The 20,345-nt window shown below is 37.4% G+C and overlaps 1 protein-coding gene across 1 annotated transcript in view; it reads left to right on the plus strand.

Annotated features, from left to right (window-relative positions):
- Positions 1-20,345, plus strand: part of LOC121730275 (probable peroxisomal acyl-coenzyme A oxidase 1) — a 36,478-nt gene that overhangs the window by 10,245 nt on the left and 5,888 nt on the right. Inside the window, exons 5-9 of the mRNA XM_042119252.1 lie at positions 1,802-2,046; positions 2,495-2,655; positions 4,214-4,376; positions 4,686-4,876; positions 14,784-14,933. Coding sequence (XP_041975186.1) covers positions 1,802-2,046; positions 2,495-2,655; positions 4,214-4,376; positions 4,686-4,876; positions 14,784-14,933 — 910 coding nt within the window. The remainder of the gene's footprint in view (positions 1-1,801; positions 2,047-2,494; positions 2,656-4,213; positions 4,377-4,685; positions 4,877-14,783; positions 14,934-20,345) is intronic.

Consider the following 20,345-nt stretch of genomic DNA (forward strand, 5'->3'; position numbering starts at 1 on the left):
GTTGGCGCACCGTGGGAACGAATAGCAGTTGACGTAGCTGGGCCATTTCCTGTAACGGAATCAGGAAACAAGTATTTCATGGTTGTCATGGATTACTTCACCAAATGGCCCGAAGTGTTCGCCATACCAAACCAGGAAGCTACAACAGTTGCTTCTAAGCTAGTCGAAGAAGTAATATCTCGCTTTGGTGTGCCTCTAGAAATCCATTCCGATCAGGGCAGGAATTTCGAATCGCAGGTCTTCCAGGAAGTGTGCAGAATTTTGGGAATGCATAAAACGAGGACCACCGCGTACCATCCACAGTCTGATGGAATGGTTGAGAGATTTAACCAAACCCTTGAGAGGCATTTGGCGAAATTGGTAGATGACAAACAAAAGGACTGGGACAAGTATATACCGCTCTTCCTTCTGTCGTACCGTACCGCCGAGCATGAGAGCATAAAAGCTACCCCGGCGTATGTCAATTACGGTAGAGAACTACGAGTACCAGTAGACCTTTTGACAGGAGGATCACCGGAAGAACCAAAGACCGTACCAGATTATGTCTGCGATTTAAGGGAAAAGATGCGTTATATACACGCCATGGTTCGGGAAAATGGGTTACAGTCAAGTGAGAACATGAAGATCAGATACGACCGGAAATCGAATACAAGCGGCTTCGAAGAAGGGTCACTGGTGTGGCTGCATAACCCAACTCGCCGAAAAGGCAAATCTCCAAAGTTGCAGACCAAGTGGGACGGCCCATACAAAGTGGTTACCCGATTGAATGACGTGACTTACAGGATTCAAAAGCAACCAAGAGGGACATTCAAAGTGGTACACATAGACCGTCTGGCGCGTTACCATGGCAGTAACAATGATGCTCGGGACGAGCATCTCTAAGAGGGGAGTAGTGTTACGGTACATGGTATACGGACACGTGGTGCGCAAGTACATACTCGAACCTTCTAAAAAGGTCCAATGTTTGTTTACGTGTTTACCCTTTATTTGTTAGCGTGTTTGAATTTAGACCTTATGACTGAGTCCATAAGGTCTAAATTAAATTCAACTTACTGCACTTATCGCAAGGACGGCAGTTTTATTGTGGTACATGCCCGAGCCGCCTAGAAATTTCCCACGGTTGTTTACTTGTTTACGTGAATCGGGAAATTTCTGGAATTCGTCTCGCCATATAAAAAGAGCCGCAGGCAGGCACGGCAAGTCAGTTCCTTTCGAGCTATCATCGAGGCGATTTCGGAGTGATCAATAGTGAGTGAACCAGTGAAACCTGCGACTTGGCTACGACCTAGGACAGTGATAGTGCTTAGTGATTGGACCCAGTGATTTGTGTTTGGACTTAGTGCTAAGTGTTGTGACCTAGTGTTTAGTGCAGTGTTAATAAAGTCTTCAAGAGAGTCACCAGGTCTTTCTCTCCAAATCCTCGAACCCTAGCACGTAACAATATAATTAATTAAATAACTGAGGGGATACACAGACTTGTCAAACATAATAATATATTGAATAACATGTTTGACGTATCTTTGTGTGGGTGAACTCTGATTGTCTGTTATTGTTAAACTGATAAGGGAAAGCTGATTTTGGTAAAAAAACTATAGGTTTTGTAAGCTATAAAATTTATTACTTAAGTAAATAGAGTCAACATTTTTAGTAAAACCTAATCGTCAAGCAGTGCGCTTGCTAAAATACTTTTCTCGAAATCGGTATATCCCTTTGGGAGCAGACCGACGAATATAGTGTGTCAAGCTTATAACTCTGTTTTCATAGTTTTCATCTACGACCTTAAAAAATGGTATCTTTTCAGTGGGTCACACAGCGAACTACTGTATAGTAGCGGCGCAACTGTATACCAAAGGAAAATGCTACGGTCTCCATTACTTTGTGATACAACTGAGAGACGAAGAAACCCATATGCCCCTCCCTGGTATTAAAGTTGGAGAGATCGGAGTCAAACTGGGCTACAACGGTACCAACAACGGGTTCCTAGGCCTAGACAACGTTAGGGTACCTAGGAATAGAATGCTGATGAAACACGCGCAAGTCCTAGAGGTAAATATATCTTATTATTATATAAATCTTATATCTTTAAACGAGCAATTATTGCATGAAATTTAGTATATAGGGGGTTTCGGGGGCGATACATTGATCTAGCTAGGAATAATTTCTAGAAAATGTCATTTACATCGGATACCGAACAAAGCTCGGTCAAACAGCTAGTATTTATATTACATGAATAGTACAATACTAAGCGAATGTTACATGACTAATTATACATAATTAATTTGGTAATAATTAAGTACCAAATTAACTAGGCATACATTAATAAGAATATGACCCATGAATTAATTAATTATTCATGTGTCATATTAATTTTACCAAGAAGCATACCAGATTGCATGCCGTGTTTCAATGTGGTGACAATTGGTAGAGGACGAACCAGATACCCTTTGTGTTAATTTACGTGCTATATACGAATTATATGCTTTCTTTTTTCTAGGACGGTACGTACGTGAAATCCAAGAACAGCAAGCTGAACTACGGCACGATGATGTACGTGCGCATGATCATAGTGTTCGACACCGTGCAGATGCTGGCGCGCGTGGTCACCGTCGCCGTCAGATACTCGGCAGTCAGGCGACAGACCACCTATAAGACGGGGTAATTTGTTGACAAAGTTCTATTATGTTCTACTATTAAAAGTTATATAATATTTTAAAGTGTTAGCCTTTACTACGAATGGACGTTCAAATCAGCTGTTAAATAATATGGGGTTGTGGCGGTACCCACAATAGCCTAACAACCCTGCATCGCGCTATCGAAGTTTTCTAAGCGCGTCGGTTAAACATATGTTACCGTTAGAATGCAGAATACATTAACGTGCACATTACCCAGGTAATCTGCAGATTACCTGATGCCATCCGTTAAAGTGTGAAATTAAAAAAAAATAGCTTATATTTGCACTTTACCCAGTTAGTTTGCATTCTCTTCCTTCGTGAAAGTCCTAAAAACTTTGATTTAAGCTTGTCAACCTTAGACCAGCTAAGACTGTTGTTTTTTTTTTTTTTTTTTTTTTTTTGTTTTTTTGTTTTTTTTTCTATCTGTTATATTTTATAAGTGGAGTAACATTTTACTTAAAATTTAATAATAAGTGTATTATGTATCACGTCGGGGTCAGAGGGTCAATGACCTCTGACCAAAAACAGCAAGTTTCAGGCTGTCAGATACTCGGAGTCGGCCATGTGGCGGCAAATAACGTTCAAGATAGAGTAATTTGAGGACAATATGCTGTTATAACAAAAATCAACATACCGAAAAATTTTGCTATAAAAACTTAGCTATAGGTAAGTTAAAATCTGCTGTGTGTGTGAGTTTTTTTGCGTTTAGTTTCTACTTGTTATTAGACTGGGCCAGGCCTGTCTCACTCGTGCGTGTAGGTATTTAACTGCAAGTACTCACAAGCTAGCGGTGACGCACGCGCAAGATTTTTCGTCGCGTATCTACTGTTTACTGATTATAGAAGAATTTAATTCATGATACTGACTTAACCGCTGTGACAAAATCGTTATAAATCTTATAAAAATAAACAATTAAAAAAGTCCAATGAAATATGTATTTAAGTAAGTATTTAAATACAAAAAGTAAATAAAAACTATACAAAAATAGCAAATAAACCAACTTCATACGAAGAAACACACAAACTACACAGAAATAAACACAAGTTACTATGTTTAAATTGTAAAAGTTTCCTGCACTATAATCGAATAAGTATATAAAACTACTATAAAATATAGGTTGGAATACTAAAATTTATATTACTATAAAAAGGTTTGCTATTCGTACTAATAGTAATTAAAATAAAATATTTTGTTTTCTAAAAGGCGAAAACCTTGATTTCGTCAGAAAAGGTACGAGTTATGCGAAAGAAAGAGAGCGCACAAATAGGTGAATATAATTATTGTAGCCACCTAGCACTGCGCGGTCGAAATTTGAACTTTATAGTGACGAAGCATGAGTCGTTATTTCTTTAAACGGGTTTCGCTAGTGGGAATTCTGTTAGTACTACTAATATATTATATTCTGTGACTGGGCCATGTTTTATTTCGAGTTTACATAATATTATGAAAATAAGTTTATTTTCAGACAGCCGTAGCCCATGCTGTTAAAAACTAGAGTTAGTAATCGGTATAGTTAATTTTAATTAAACTTTTCTTTTCAGTGAACCAGAGAACCAAATACTAGACTACCACACCCAAAGACACAAGCTGTTCATAGCGATAGCGGCGACCCACGCGCTGCGCAGCGCCGTGCAGGCCGCTTGGGCTTACTTCAACACCGTCAATGTGGAACTCAATGAGGGGAATTATAAGCGACTACCTGAGGTAGGCATGTGTATAACTAAAAATTACGGAAACTTATCTATTTAATTTAAATTAAGTCAAAATATCATCACTTTTCTAAAGATTATTATATGTTCAGCCCGGGCTGAAGCCCTTCTTAGTTTTGATGTAAATAGTTACGAATTAAAAATTTTCCTACATTAATTATGACTTGACTATATTATATAAATTTAAATCCTTTTGGAAGCCGCTGTGGATAAATATTATCATAGTTATTTACGAATGTATACAAGAACAAGTAACTTATTAATAATAATTAATTAAATAAAACTAAACTCAACAAATTTTTAGATCCACGCCCAAGCGTGCTGTCTCAAAGCTGTCGCAACGTCAGACGCGACGCGTTTGATCACAGCATGCAAGCTAAGCTGCGGCGGGCACGGCTGTATGCTGTCTTCAGGCTTGCCGTACTCTGAGGCGTACGTCGCCGGCGCCGCCATATACGAGGGCGAGAACACTGTGCTGTTCCTGCAGACGGCGAGGTAGGTTCTAGAACAGCTCTAACATGGCGCACGCCACATTGAGATAGCTGCGGCGGGCACGGCTGTATGCTGTCTTCAGGCTTGCCGTACTCTGAGGCGTACGTCGCCGGCGCCGCCATATACGAGGGCGAGAACACTGTGCTGTTCCTGCAGACGGCGAGGTAGGTTCTAGAACAGCTCTAATATGGCGCACGCCACATTGAGATAGCTGCGGCGGGCACGGCTGTATGCTGTCTTCAGGTTTGCCGTACTCTGAGGCGTACGTCGCCGGCGCCGTCTTATACGAGGGCGACGTGTAGATAAGTTCTAGTACCCTAGTACTTAGTACTAATGACCACAACCTTAAGATATGTTCTAGTGTAATAAGCAGACAGCAAAAACAGTTGCGCTGAACATCGTTGGAAGCTGAAAACGCGATTTAGCTAAAAGTCGACAACCTTAAGGCCGGCATTGACGAGCGATCCATCCATTTGGCACGCTGTCGATCCAAAATTCGTCCATGAATGTGAAAACACTGTCGGTCCAAATGGACGCGATGGAATTCCAACCGCTCGTGAATGGTGTTACTCGTGAGCCAAAAACGCCATTTTGATTTGAGTATGCGTATAGAACACGTCCGGTGCTGTCAACGCCTACACTCAAAATGATTAATAAATGGAACGGCTCGCTGGCGTGTTCGTGAATGCCATGAATTTGGCTCGGCGCGACATCGAGTATCGAGCGAATGGCGCGAGAGCCATCTGCGGATCACTCGTGAATGCCTACCCTTACTGCCGGGCTGGTATCAAAACAAGAAAAATCTTTTATTTTTAATTCGGTTCAAAATTATCACTTTTAGATCGTCTACATAAGGCCTACCACTGGTTCGGGAACTAACGTTAATAGCTTTTCACGTTATTCTAAAGTTGCCAAGATAGATGGCGCTACAGCCAACAAGTAACATTAAGAGGATACCACAGCGGCTAGAGAAATGAAAAAAAAGTACGTGTAATATCTATAGCTGTCTCCCTTACCTCAAGCCTATACCGCAGAACGCGATAGAGACAACTGCAGAAAATCCAGAAAATCAACGATTCGTTGTCCCCTGATTCCTTCTCCAAAACTTAACCGATTTAAGTACTTTTTTCATTAAAGATTAAAAAAAGGCTTGAGCTGTGTTCCTATGTTTTGCTTTTTTTGTATAATCTATCCAAATCTGTTTTCTGGACGTTTGAACACAGTGGAAAATCTGGCCATTTTTTTGGGTTTTTGAACGTTCATATCTTATTTAATAGCAGAGTTTTACCTACCAATAAAACTCTTATTATGTCCGGAACCTTATTCAAGGCCTTTAAACAAAATTGAGATGGTAGTCTTCCGTTTCCTGCCGTAATATTGATCGTTGTAGTTCCTTTCCGGTCTTTTTGGCGCCAAGATGGCGCTACGATGGCGGTAAGATGGCGGTTTCCGGTGTTCACCAGGGCAGGCGCGCGCGCTTTCTTCCTCATTGCAGTCTCAATTTTTTAGCACCAGGCAGACCTTACTGTAAGGCCTTGAATAAGGTTCCGGACATAATAAGAGTTTTATTGGTAGGTAAAACTCTGCTATTATGTCCTATCACCGTTATTCAAGGCCTTTAAACAAAATTGAGATATTGTTTGTTGTCGCCTGGTGAACAAGACGCCAATGTGAAGAATCAAAATGATTATGAGACAGGAGTTTGTTATATTATATTTTTAAATGATTTACTTAGTATTTTAAGTTGTGCATGGTTTTAATAATTACAATTTGTTCAAAATTACATTAAAGTACATATTTTAAATTTTATCAAAACTAGTAACGGGTTCAAAAAGATTAGTTAAGAATTACTGGTAAAAGAAATCGGCTTATAAGCTTCTTTTGTATAGTATTTTTAAAAAGCAACGGAGACCGTACGCTTCCCGGAGTTGCCTCGATACCGGCTTCTTTTAAAATCAACTTAACCCATCCAGAAATTGCTGTTCTAGAAGCAGTTTTTGGTACTCCCCGATCTGATACAAATAAATTTTTGATGCCGGCTTCTTTCCGTCTATCGCTACCTAGAACAACTAATTTTATACGGGATCAGTATTTGGATTTTCACTGTTCGAAAAGAATTTCCAACCTAATAGATTGTGGGATTCTGAATCGGTTTTAAAACCGTACATTGGTCAGAAAGTCACAGTATCACTTTCATTATCATCTACAACACTGCCCTGTGACAGGCACACGATTAATAAAGTCAAGTCGTGCACTCTACGATCCGAATATAATTGGAATCTCGGAATCGGCTTCAACGATTTTCATGAAATTTAGTATAGAGGGGGTTTCGGGGGCGATAAATCGATCTAGCTAGGAATCATTTCTAGAAAATGTCATTTTCATCGGATACCGCCTGAAAACTGCAAATAAATTTTCACAATTTACGCTACTCGTAGATACATTAATGGCACAAACTGTACTCGGCTTATTACATTTTTGAACATTATTTGTTGAAAATATGGTGTTCAAATTTTTCTTTTCCAAAACATGAGAGGCAAGACTTATATTATATTATGATATGATATATTATATTTTGTACTGCAAAGTGTAGAAACAATTGACTTGTGAACTAGGATTGTTATGCTAGATTAGGTTTTAAATGTAAGTCAGCTAAAAAGTACACTAATTGGGACCCCGAGGAGTTAGTAGGCTGGACCCCCAAAACTTTGCACCAATTTAACCATCTTATCCAAATCTCCATCGTCAGGTTTTGTACTCGTGGAGGAGAAAAGGCCGTTGATAGATAAGTACAGAAAATTCGACTCCACGTCCCGAACCGTGAACGGCGGTGACTCGAGACTTTAGATCCACTTTCCATAAAGCCTGCGGTCACGAGAACACGCCTTTCGCACGATTTGTGATGCATCAATACTCTGGGCATCAAATTCGGAGGTGGGAATACCCAAGCCAGACTGAAGGTCTATTCCCATGAAAACGCGTTGTGTCTACGTCCTTTGATCCCTTTGGTCTAAGGTGACATACTTTGCCACTACACGTGAGCTCGGGTTGATGCAAATAAGTCGATCTCGGGCATGCCCCACTTCCGAAAAGATGATGTCGGTCACCGCAGGGGCTAGATGCCATTCGGGGAGAAAAGATTTTCTCGACAATCGATCTGCTGTATTGTTGTACCGGCCTGGAATGTGACGCGGTATAATATTATATCGAATGGATCTAAAATGTAAAAAATAATAATAATTATAAGTCAGATTCATTAGAGAATTTGATTTGTTCCCCCCCTTTATTTCTTAAGTATGCCACTACAGATTTGTTATCGCACTGCAGAAGCAGAGACGACTTACTTAGCGTAGGACCGTATTCGCGTAAACATTTAAAAATTGTTAACATTTCTTTTTTATTTATTTATTTATTTAATAATTTGAATGAAGATTTTCTTCATCATTAGGCCAATCTCACGTTAAACATACATCATTTAAATCCGGTCCCCAACCAGAGTCGGAAGCGTCCGTAGTTAGATTTGGGGAGGTGAAGTCGAGAAGACTTTTTACAATTAGCTAAAACACCATTCTAATTCAATAGCGTGAAAAGGTAGAGACCGCTTTTCATAGGGGCTACATCCAAGTACATTGTTGCAATGGGTTGCAAAAAAAACTTCGATAATTTAAGCGACCGACAATGCTCTATATTTCTCTGAGAGTTGCTTTTCTAGAACTTAACTTCTGAACTTTTGAATCTGGAATGGATTTTCGATTGTTCCATGTGTCCCAAAAATACCTAAATATTCTAAAGCCTTTTGTGGCTGAAGTATGGGATTTAATCTTATTAATTACAACCTTACCTAGCTTGAGCATCGTATCAAGCTCGTGTGATACAAGTCTGTTCTAATATTTTCGTTTTATCCTGGCATGCAATTACGAAATTGTGTAAGAAAGCGACTATACGCATACCTTGTTCTAGTAGTAATTCTGCTGTCCAATTTGTCAGGGACGCGAAAACTTTGGGGGCAGTGGCCAGCCCAAATGGCAAACAGGTCATTTGTAAGAGTTGACCTCTGTACATTAACCTCAAACAACGATGGTGTAGAGACACCGGTGTGTGATAATAATACGCCTGCGTTAGGTCTATCTTTACTAACCATTAGCCAATCGTTGGGCTGCAGAAATTCTGGTATTCGATGCGTAGCTATCAGTTGAAATTTACTTATCTTTAGAAACTCGTTCAATTTTTTTTTTTTTTTTTTTTTATTATTATTATTATTTTTTATTTATTTATTATTATTATTATTATTTTTTTTTTTTTGAAATAGAAAATAGGGCGCATAGTTACTTCGCTTTTTGGGGTTAAAACATTTTTGATAACAAACTAAGTTTCGCGGGCATATTCTAAAATTCTGTGCTTATTCCTTAAGCAACATTTGAATAACCTGATCCATTCCTGGGGACGAAGTCCGTGAATTAACGTGACTATAAGAGTCGAGGACGGTTTTCGTAAAAATTGAATTTTATAACTGGTTATTATTTTTTTAAAAGGGAAGAAGGAACACCCCACATTTTCCCAAACATGGTTAATAGCCTCCCCTCTCGAAACTCCTGTTGAAAGTCAAAATTTTCTGTCACCTCTTCCTCTCGGGGCATTGGATTGATTAAAAGACTTATTCGTATTTCGTACCCAGGGCCTGTTGTCTTGGAGGAAGAGACGTTGTTGGCTTATACGAGGACCAAAAACCCCTCATTACATTGGCATGGGAGCCAAAATTATAATTAAAAACATAGGGGTGGAAAGATCGCACCGCCTGTGCTTCAGAATATGCATAACTTTGATTATTACGTATAGCCAAACGGTGCTTGGAAGCGACCGGTTTGTTTGTAATAATTGGGGCCTGGTTGCGCAGCCAGAGCACCCGAAGCAGGCCGCCTCTCTTGCGCAGAGAAGGCTGGCTTTTTATTCTTTATATTAGTATCAAACAAATGAAAATTTTATTTAAGTACACCTCCATTATTTTTAATAAAATCGGACAACAGCTGGGCTAAAATGGTCGCTTTGGAGAGTCATATTATGAATCTTATGGTCACTCTGCTTGCAATTTATGTCTAGTAATTCGTATTTCATATTCGTCAGTTTCACAAATGAAATGACCATTTTAGCCCGGCTGCTCTTTATTAAATAAAATATATTCATATGTTGGAGGAATTTTTAAAAACTATTCCTTTACTTATTTTTTATGATTTATGAAAAATTCCTGACGTTCAATAATATCAGCATGCCTAACGGAAACTAATTGTAAACAGTCCAAAGATCAAATATCTTTAATTTTTGTTCAAAGATTTGTTGTTTTGTTCAAAGATCTTTAATTTTGGATAATAACGATATTTTACTATCTTAAATCCATTGTCATAAATCAGAAACACCCTTTTTTAACGCATCATTTTGCATTATTAATGAACTCGTAATAGCACCAAAAGACTTATCACTCGTATTCAAATTAAAATTATTTGCTTTCTCAAATTGCCCAGGGCCTTTCAATTCTTCGTTAATCGTTAACCTCCAATTATTATTCGACAAAACCATATATGGTTTTGTCGAATTTAAGGCCGGGCGTTATATATTTTTTGAATATCCGATTAACGGATATTTGACCAATTGTCAGAGTTAGATAAAGTGTTGCAAGCTACGTTGCAAGTAAATAATTGAGTGTCTGTAAATGCTCCGCAGAGGCATTCTGAATAGACGGTTCTTTGAGGTTGGTCGTCAAATCAAAATTAAAAATAGTTCGACGTATTAGAAACAGCGTCATGATCAATATTTTCGTAGGTGTTATCTAAAATGTTACTAGCACAATTTTCCTTCGCAATCGTATCCAAAGGTGGATAGACACAAGCTAAGAAATTTTGGATCTGACTGACCTGCTTGACAAGGTTTTGCCATACCTCGTCATCCCATTTTCGCTTCAGTTGTACGACTGGTTCTTCATCTGACGATGACGATGTAGAAGAAACACACTCGCAAACACTTTTATCAACATTATATTTCAACCAATGTAATGTTAAAACTTAAATTAAAAAAAATTTGAAACCACAAACGATCTAGAATAAATTATTAACTATTTAAGAAAAAGAATATTATAGTTATTAGCAAAGAAACAAAATTTCTTATAATTTTAATAACTTTAACGAACGCTAACAGCGTTATACGTCTTTACGGCACAAAACTCAAGACGCCAATGAGGAAGAAAGCGCGCGCGCCTGCCCTGGTGAACACCGGAAACCGCCATCTTACCGCCATCGTAGCGCCATCTTGGCGCCAAAAAGACCGGAAAGGAACTACAACGATCAATATTACGGCAGGAAACGGAAGACTACCATCTCAATTTTGTTTAAAGGCCTTGAATAACGGTGATAGGACATAATAATTAAATTATGAAAAAAAAGAAAACATAGGGACATTGTATTAGTGGCCGTAGATATTCAGGAAAAAAATTATAACTCTACTAGCATTATCCAGGGAGGAAACAGGGGACAACGTTTGTATGGAAAAAATGGCGGTGTGGAATCCTCTTAAGCTCCGTGTTAAAATTGCCTCAAAAATAGCAAAAGTACCAAAATTTCCGAGGAATGAAGTCAAAACTCAGCGATATTAGACTAGCGACTCTACAATGCAATTACGAACTAATAGCTGCAACTGAAACCTGGCTTGACCAGACAATTCTCGACAGTGAACTTTTTTCTAACAAATATAATATACTTATATAGAAGAGATCGCCACTCGACGGACTCATCATCGAAGGCTGGGGAAGGTGTCTTGCTCGCCGTTTCCAAAGATCTTGAATCTTATCGTGTTGAACACTACGAATGTGGTTTCGAAGACTTATGGATTAATGTTAAGATAGGAAAAAAGTATTTATTGATCTGTATACTCTACCTACCTCCTCCTATATCTCCTAATGCTCTGAACACTTTATTAGATAACATTAACTGTACAATCGTACAATGGACACGTCATGGTGCTGGGCGACTTTAACTTAGGCTTTATTAAATGGATACCAGACGGTAATGACACTAACCATTTATCTCCGATTAACTATAACAATACCCTTGGCTTTTCACTGGTTGACTTCATGTCTCTAAACAATCTTACACAGTTTAATTGCATACCTAACCAGAATGGTCGCATACTAGATCTTGTCCTAACTAATTTCCCTCACATCAAGGTAAGTAATTTTACTGAGTTACTTAGTAAGCTAGATCCTCACCATCCTTCATTAGATATCGAACTCCCTGTTGAACCTGAATATCAGTTATTGAATAAGAAATTATTCGCCACACAACTTCAGAAAGGGTGACTATAACGAAGTCAATCACAAGCTGCGTTTAATAGACTGGCGTCGTGAACTAGAGAATTGCACACACGTCAACGAAATGGTGAATACATTTTATACAATCAATAACATAATCGATACTTGTATACCAAAGACTCGACCTAAAAACAACAACTATCCGGTTTGGTTTACAAAATACATTTGGTTTACATAAACACCTGCTACTTTATTCAAGGACAGCAACTACAAGAGGTTAAAGTCATAAGGGATCTTGGAGTCATGCTAGATAGTAAATTATCTTTCATTGAGCATCTTGACCAAATAATAAGTAAAGCGTGGATGTTACTCGGTTTTATTAAACGTAACACTAGAGACTTCAGAAAGGCAATCAGCATTATTACCTTATTTAATGCCCTAACCCGTAGTACTTTAGAATATGCTTGTAGTCTGAAACCCCCACTACAAAACACACATTCAAAGAATCGAGAGGGTCCAACGTTCATTTACACGTTATCTATCATATTTTAAAGATAAGACGTGCTCTTACAGAGCAAGCTACGAAAATCGTCTTACGCATTTTAATATCTAATAAATAATTCTTGACGGGGCTATCATCCCCTATAGCTCCTCCGTTCGCAACCTCGGTATATACTTTGACCGCACTCTTTCATGGAACACCCAAACTCAAGAACTCCGCAAGAAGCTCCTCGCTGCCACTGCTTCTCTCAGACGCCTCAGTTACTTCCTTCCTGTATCAACCAAAATCTCATTAGTTCACGCTCTACTCTTTCCCATCCTAGATTACGCAGATGTCTGCTACAGTGATCTAAATGATCAACTTCTTTCTTCCCTTGAACGCCTGCAAAATCTTTGCATCCGATTCATCTTTGGTCTGAGAAAATACGATCACATATCTAACTACCGGACAGAGCTAAAGTGGCTACCTGTTAAGTTGCGTCGGAATACACATATTCTTCATCTTCTTTTTAATATTCTATTTAATCCCAAAACTCCTGCTTACCTCAAACAAAACTTTACCTTTCTTGGACACAAGCATCCTACACTTCGCTCAGCCAATAAATTAACTCTTGCCTTCCCTTCCCACAACACTAACTTCTATGACTCTTCCTTCACCGTCTCTGCTATTCGTCTGTGGAATTCTTTACCCGAAAGCATACATAAGTCCAAATCTATTGATAATTTTAAAAAAAGACTCAAACAATATTACTTAGATTTAGCTGCAAACTCTTAAACCCTTACTATTTATCCTCTTCTTCGATTCATATTATTATATTACTTATATGTATTTATTTTATTCGGTATAAAGTATCTATTATATTTATTTGTGTATTATATTTATTTATTTATATACTAATAGTATCTTATCTTATTTTTATTTTAAATATTTTTAGTTATATTTTATGGTTGCCTGGTAGAGACTGCTTCCAGCAGTAAGGCCGCCAATTCAAACTATTTCTGTTTTTGTAACGTGTGTAAATTGATCTGTTTTGTTTGTTTGATTAAAGAGTTTTTTTATTTATTTATTTATTTATCTACCCCCTTGAGTGTCGCAGGTTGGTGTCTGACCTATGCACCTTGCACAAAATAGTTAACAATAACTTTGACTCAACGAGTCTATTTGAAATTATCAACCTATACGTACCTACATGCCTTCCCAGAAATCCCGTAAAAACTTTTTCAACCAGTCCTGCTAAAACAAACCTAGGAAAATACTCTCCTCTAAACCGACTAACAGACTCCTACAATAAACTTGCTTCGTACGATATAGATATTTTTCATGATAATCTAGATAAGTTCAAGAAAAAATTATATTTGTTAATTAAGGATGATAATATAATGATTAATGAGTAATTGACAGATATTAATATTAATTTAATTTATCGTGTATTGTTTAGGTTTAAGTTAGTTTTAGTTCACATTGTATTTTAATTCTTAATTCTTGACATTTCCCCTAAATGCGCGTGATAATCTTTTCATTATAATTAAATTTAAGGACATTTTAATATATATTATTATTTAATGATTTTAAGTAATAACTAAATTCTATTGACATTTCCTTAATTTTGTTATGTTGACGTGTAAAAATAATACTTTTAACAAAAAGGCCGGCAACGCACCTGCAGCTCTTCTGATGTTGCGAGTGTCCATGGGCGACGGTAGTTGCTTACCATCAGGTGACCCGTTTGCTCGTTTACCCCTTTATTTAATAAAAAAAAACTATAATTTAATTAATTGTAAATGCTATTAATGTAATTTTGTATTTAATATTAATCAATTAAAATAATGTTTTGCTATTACATATAATAGGTATTCTGATAAATGCACGGAGAACTATATTAATTGTAAATGCTGTGTACACCTGTAATTAACTTTTGTTTTAGAATAAGTATACCTGTAAAGAAATGATGTATTTTTGCAGCAATAAGTTGTTGGTGTATCAATTTAAATAAATAAAATATCGGTTGTAAAATATATACCTACAATAATAATGGAGTCACACTTTCATTGTCATGAAATTGTGACTCTATTATTTTAATGGAAGAAATTACTAAATGTAAACGATTTTTCCAGGTTTTTAGCGAAAGCATATCAGCAAGTAGACAACGCAGAATTGACGCCCGCCATACAATATCTGAAGGATGCTAGGAATCACACCCTGGACAAGAAATGGGAAAACACAATCGAGTACATTATTAAAGGATTCCAAGTCGTTGCTATGACGTAAGTTATTATTAGTTATTTTATCCACATTCCTAAAAATATTTACATCGCAAAGCTCATAAAATTTAACAAGGTCTGTTTTTGTTTTTGCCGGGTTATTTAGTAAAGTCATATAACAAGAGCAGACTGCAAACTTTGACTAGTTATACGCTCTGAAGGTCTGCGTTGTCTTTATCTATATACGAATATCAAAAGAAAAGCGTTGAAATTTAAAACCAAAGAGTATATAATCACTACGTTTTATTTTAAACTTATAAATTACGAGCTTTTGCCCGCGGCTTGCCCGCGTTAAAGAAGTATTATTATATACAAACTCCCATCCCCTATTTTAAGCCCTTGGAGGTGGAATTGATCAAAATCCTTTCTTAGCAGATGCCTACATCATATCATCTACCTACATGTCAAATTTCAGCCAGATCGGTCCAGTGGTTTGGGCTGTGCATTGATAGATCACCATGTCAGTCAGTCACCTTTCAGTTTTATATACCTATAAGTATATATATAGATTTTTTTATTTGAGGTCGAATTTCGACCATTGTGCATTGGGCGATCTCTAGTTACTTAATAGTAGTGTGTCTGACGTCTATCCTTATAATAAAGTGGCCTTTCACACGCAATGGTTGACTTGATTTAGATGAAATTTGTTATAAAGATACTTTGAGAGACGGGAAAGGACTTGTATAGTTTTTGTTGCGGAAAAATATACGGTTCACGAGCGACGATCGAATTTCAGCGCAATGGAGCTGCGCGCGTCGTCTTAACGTTTAGACAATTTAGTGGCAGTTTATCCGGTAAACACCGGTTTCCGAAGGTCACTATATTATTTTAAATGTTATCATTATATAAATAGCTGTTCTTCTATATAATAGTGCAAAAAATCTAACGCTAAAAATAAATGCTTGGTTTTTTGCCCCTGCTAATTAGAATTGCTTATAACAATAATATGTATTGTATATTATACTTATTAGAATATAGATGTTTCCTACGACTCCATAATCACACTGAAATTCCAGGCGAACAATCATTTTCCATATTAAAAAGGAGCCTATAATTACTCCTTGTGTTCTACTCTGCACACATATTAGACCCATACGCACCCTTAAAGTAATATGAATTATCACTTAGTTTTGTTACACCCTGTATATTCCAAATTTCATCAATCGGTCCAGGAATTTTTCGATGCATTGAAAGTAACACATTCCTCTATAAATATATTACATAAGTATATTTAACACTAGAGGACGCCCGCAACTCTGCCCTGTTACGCACAAGTATGCTATTTTAAAGTAGACGAGTTACGCCTAACCACTGCAAAATAGTCTTACGACCGTTCCCAATATTTGATCTATCTCTGGTTTTGCCCTACTAGAGATAGGAATAGCTCACAATTGACATAAAATAGTTTATGTCTAATGTGAGCTATTCCTATCTCTAGTAGGGCAAAACTAGAGATAGATCAAATATTGGAAACGGCCGTTAATCAGTACAGTCTATATGACACTATAGACCATTTCAAAAAATTATTTATCAGTAAGTCAGAATCTCTTATGACAAATTCGTTTAACTTTATTTTTTTTTGTTTCAGTTAGGCATTACTCATTCAATTTAAGTTAATACAAATGGGCAGAATGTATCAATAAATTCTGTAACTCAAATTAAGTCTGTTATCTTAAAGTTGAAATAGTTACGCGTGGCCACTCGCTGAAATAGTGAGCGCGGCCGGCCGTGCCGCACCGACGTGAAGACACCTTTGCAGTGGTATGCCGGCCATTGGGCGCTGTCGGAAAAGTATGGCAAGGTGATTTTCGTGAATGGCTACTCGACGATGATTAGCTATGCAAAAATTAGCCTGGTACAAAAAAATTTGCCTTTACGTAATTATACCCCTGTAAAACCGCCATACTGGTACAAATGACCAAGAATTTTGTGTCAGTATCTAATTGGCTCGAATGATGTTCTCTAGAATTTCATAATTATTCAGCATAGATCATCTATCTATCTGTCGCTCTGTCGCGGCGACACTTAACCGATTCAGTGCGGATGACACGGGAGCCGTGTCATACATATTTTTAACGTGTGGCGTATGACACGTGAGCCGTGTCATTTAAAAAACGCTTGTATCTCCCTCAAATTACACTCTAGAAGGTTCTACTCGAACAAAATCATTTTAATTTTCCACGTAGAACAAGCCTATAGGCTTCGCCTCTGAATATTCTGCGAATTGAAAAAAGTGGGGGCTGTCTTCTTTTTTAGCCCGGTCGTACGCCCGCCGGACCCCCGCCGGAACGAACTCTGTTCATACATTTTGTTGTGGAACTCGCATGCTATCAGAATTCTGACGTGTCAAAATGTATTTTTTTGATCAGAAATTCGGATAATGTGCGGCCGGGCTTTTTAGTAGTAAACTTTTAAGAATATAAAGAAGTAATATTGGGAGCCCATATTATTCTATATTATTTTAGACTTTCAAGTTCTCGGAATTTTTTTAAACAATAATGTAGAAAAATACTTGCGTTGACATCAAAGTATTACTAATCCACTAAAGATTTTTGTTTTAATCGAAGTTGTTTCTTTCGAAAATATTTCTAACTAGCTGTTTTCGCAAACTTCCTTATCCATAGGAATAAAACGTTTCCCTGCGGTTAAAAGTGATCCTATAAGCTTTATAACTGGAACCCAATTATCGTGCTTTTCAGCTTTCGTTCAACCCAATTTATCGAAAATCGATATAATATTATATCGAGAAAACTTAGTTTTTATGTATGGAATTGGCTAGTTCATATATTTTTTTTTATATTCTCATGGTCCCAACATCAGACCACCACTTTTGTGAACATGGTACCAAATCGGAACCGGATTAATCGGAACAAATACCCCATACAACCAAAGAAATTTTTTGAAAATCGGTTCTCAAACAGCGGAGTAATCGTTGAACATACATAAAAAATATCCACTTCCTTTTTGGAAGTCGGTTAAAAAAACTTAACAACATACTTCTTTAAATTTATCTACGAACGTATAATCTACATCGGAAACCCAGATTTATTTAATATACTCATTTTTCTAACTTTCAAACCTACAAAAGGTTTGCAACACCTGAATAAAAAAATCGCTTACCTTCCGTTTTCAGGTTAAAACTTAGTAAAACTACTCGAAATCAACTTAAAACAACGTAGCCTTCCGTTATCATCAATGGTTTAGGTTCAATTAAATAAATTAAGCTAATAAACACGTAAAAACCAAGAAAAACAATACACCTTTTTGAACGTGGCGGGTGACACGGTAGCCGTGTCATCTACTTCTATGGCGTATGACACGGCTCACGTGTCACGAGAAAATTGTATGCCGCCACGACTTAAAGTCTTCAAAAACGTGGGCCGCATTGAATCGGTTGCGGTGTCACTGACGCTTTATAGTCTCAGATCGAAAGCCTAACTTTCGAACTGAGCGTCTGTGACGCATCTGTAAGGGTCAATTCAGACCGCAACGCGACGCATAGATGCATTTCTAAATTTGTACTGATTTGACAGATCTCAATTACGTGAGACGTCTTTGAAATTGTCAAATCCATACAAATTTGACAAAGACGCTCACATCTGGCGACATAACGCCGCGTCGAACTGCAGAGGTTTTTACCACCTTTCGGCACCACTCGTCAAACACATCTAATACAACTATTAGATAACATAGATAAGTTTTCCACCCATCGCGTGCTTCTGATTGCACGCAACTCTTCTAACTTACATTATCACACGACGCGTAACCACGTTTGTATGAAATGATGGTTATTCATAACTCGTTTAACTCTTTTTAAATATTAAGTATTACAGATATTTAAAAAATATATATGACAATATGTTCTAGAAACATTCAACAAAGTCAATCAAACAGTTTTAAGTTTATAGCACAATTTTATTAATACAATACAAGCATATGTTTATTTAAAACTTTTGAGCCGTTTTTCTCAAATTTGCGTTTTTTGAGATAGCATACTTGTGCGTAACATCCGTTGCGCCAAAATTCGGTCTACGCGGCGGAACCGTACATTTTTCCGGGACAAAAAGTATCCTATGTCCTTTCCCGGGACTCAAAGTATCTCCATGCCAAATTTCAGCAAAATCGTTTCAGCGGTTTGGGCGTGAAGAGGTAACAGACAGACAGACACACTTTCGCATTTATATTAGTACTAGCGACCCGCCTCGGCTTCGCACGGGTATAAAATAAATTATGGCCTAAGTCACTGAAAAAATACTTAAAATCGATTCAGTAGTTTGATTTTAAATAATTTATATTCATTACTACCCGTGGCTCGCATTGGTCGGTACTGCCGCAAAAGCTACTTACGTCCCGCAATTTTTAAATCTGTAATATCTTCGAAAATATTCATTTAAAATTAAAATCGTAATAATTATGCTGTATAGGGCCATAATCAATAATGTATATTTTAAAGTATTTAATTGAATAAGCATTATTGCCGTATTGGTTAAAATCGCTTCGAAAATTAATTAAATAAAAAGTAAATGACAAAAAAATATGTTATTGTGGGATATATCCAGATATATACTTATACGTGGGAGAGCCATGCTTCGGCACGAATGGGCCGGCTCCACCGGAGAAATACCACATTCTCACAGAAAACCGGCGTAAAACAGCGCTTACGCTGTGTTTCGCCGAGTGAGTTTACCGGAGGCCCAATCCCCTACCCTATTCCCTTCCCTACCCTCCCCTATTCCCTTCCCTTCCCTTCCCATCCCTGCCCTCCCCTCTTACCCTATTCCCTCTTAAAAGGCCGGTAACGCACCTGCAGCTCTTCTGATGCTGCGAGTGTACATGGGCGACGGAAGTTGCTTTCCATCAGGTGACCCGTTTGCTCGTTTGCCCCCTTATTTCATAAAAAAAAAATACCATCGCGGAGTTTTCTGTAGACCTTTTCAATGTGTACAATGCGCACCCCTGCATTGGTACTTGTACTATTATCTATTCTGTGGCATTGGTAGCGCCCACTTCGAAACGGGCGTAAATCGCAATATTTTAATTTCGCCATAACTTCTAAAGCAAATTTAATCTACATAAACTGTACTTAGTGATGAAATTATTTATTTTGATAAGGATTATTAGCATGAGTAAAATAAATGCGTTTAAATGTAGTCCAAAAAAAAAATCAAGATTAAATAAAAAAATGGTTTTTGTCATACTTGATTGACATACTTGTCACTTGACATAGATATATATATTGTGTCGCGGTCATTTTTGTAGATATTTATAAGATCTACATTTACTTAGAACATTGTATAGTTCTATCTTTTATAGTTTAGGCAGCGTACGCAAAATAAGTAAATTTTCTGGTTGTTTCCGAAAAACTGAAATATCTTACGGAACCCTATATTCTCCAAAATAAAAAGTAGCCTATGT

This window comes from Aricia agestis, chromosome 9 (assembly GCF_905147365.1).
Source record: "Aricia agestis chromosome 9, ilAriAges1.1, whole genome shotgun sequence".
Classification (NCBI taxonomy): domain Eukaryota; kingdom Metazoa; phylum Arthropoda; class Insecta; order Lepidoptera; family Lycaenidae; genus Aricia; species Aricia agestis.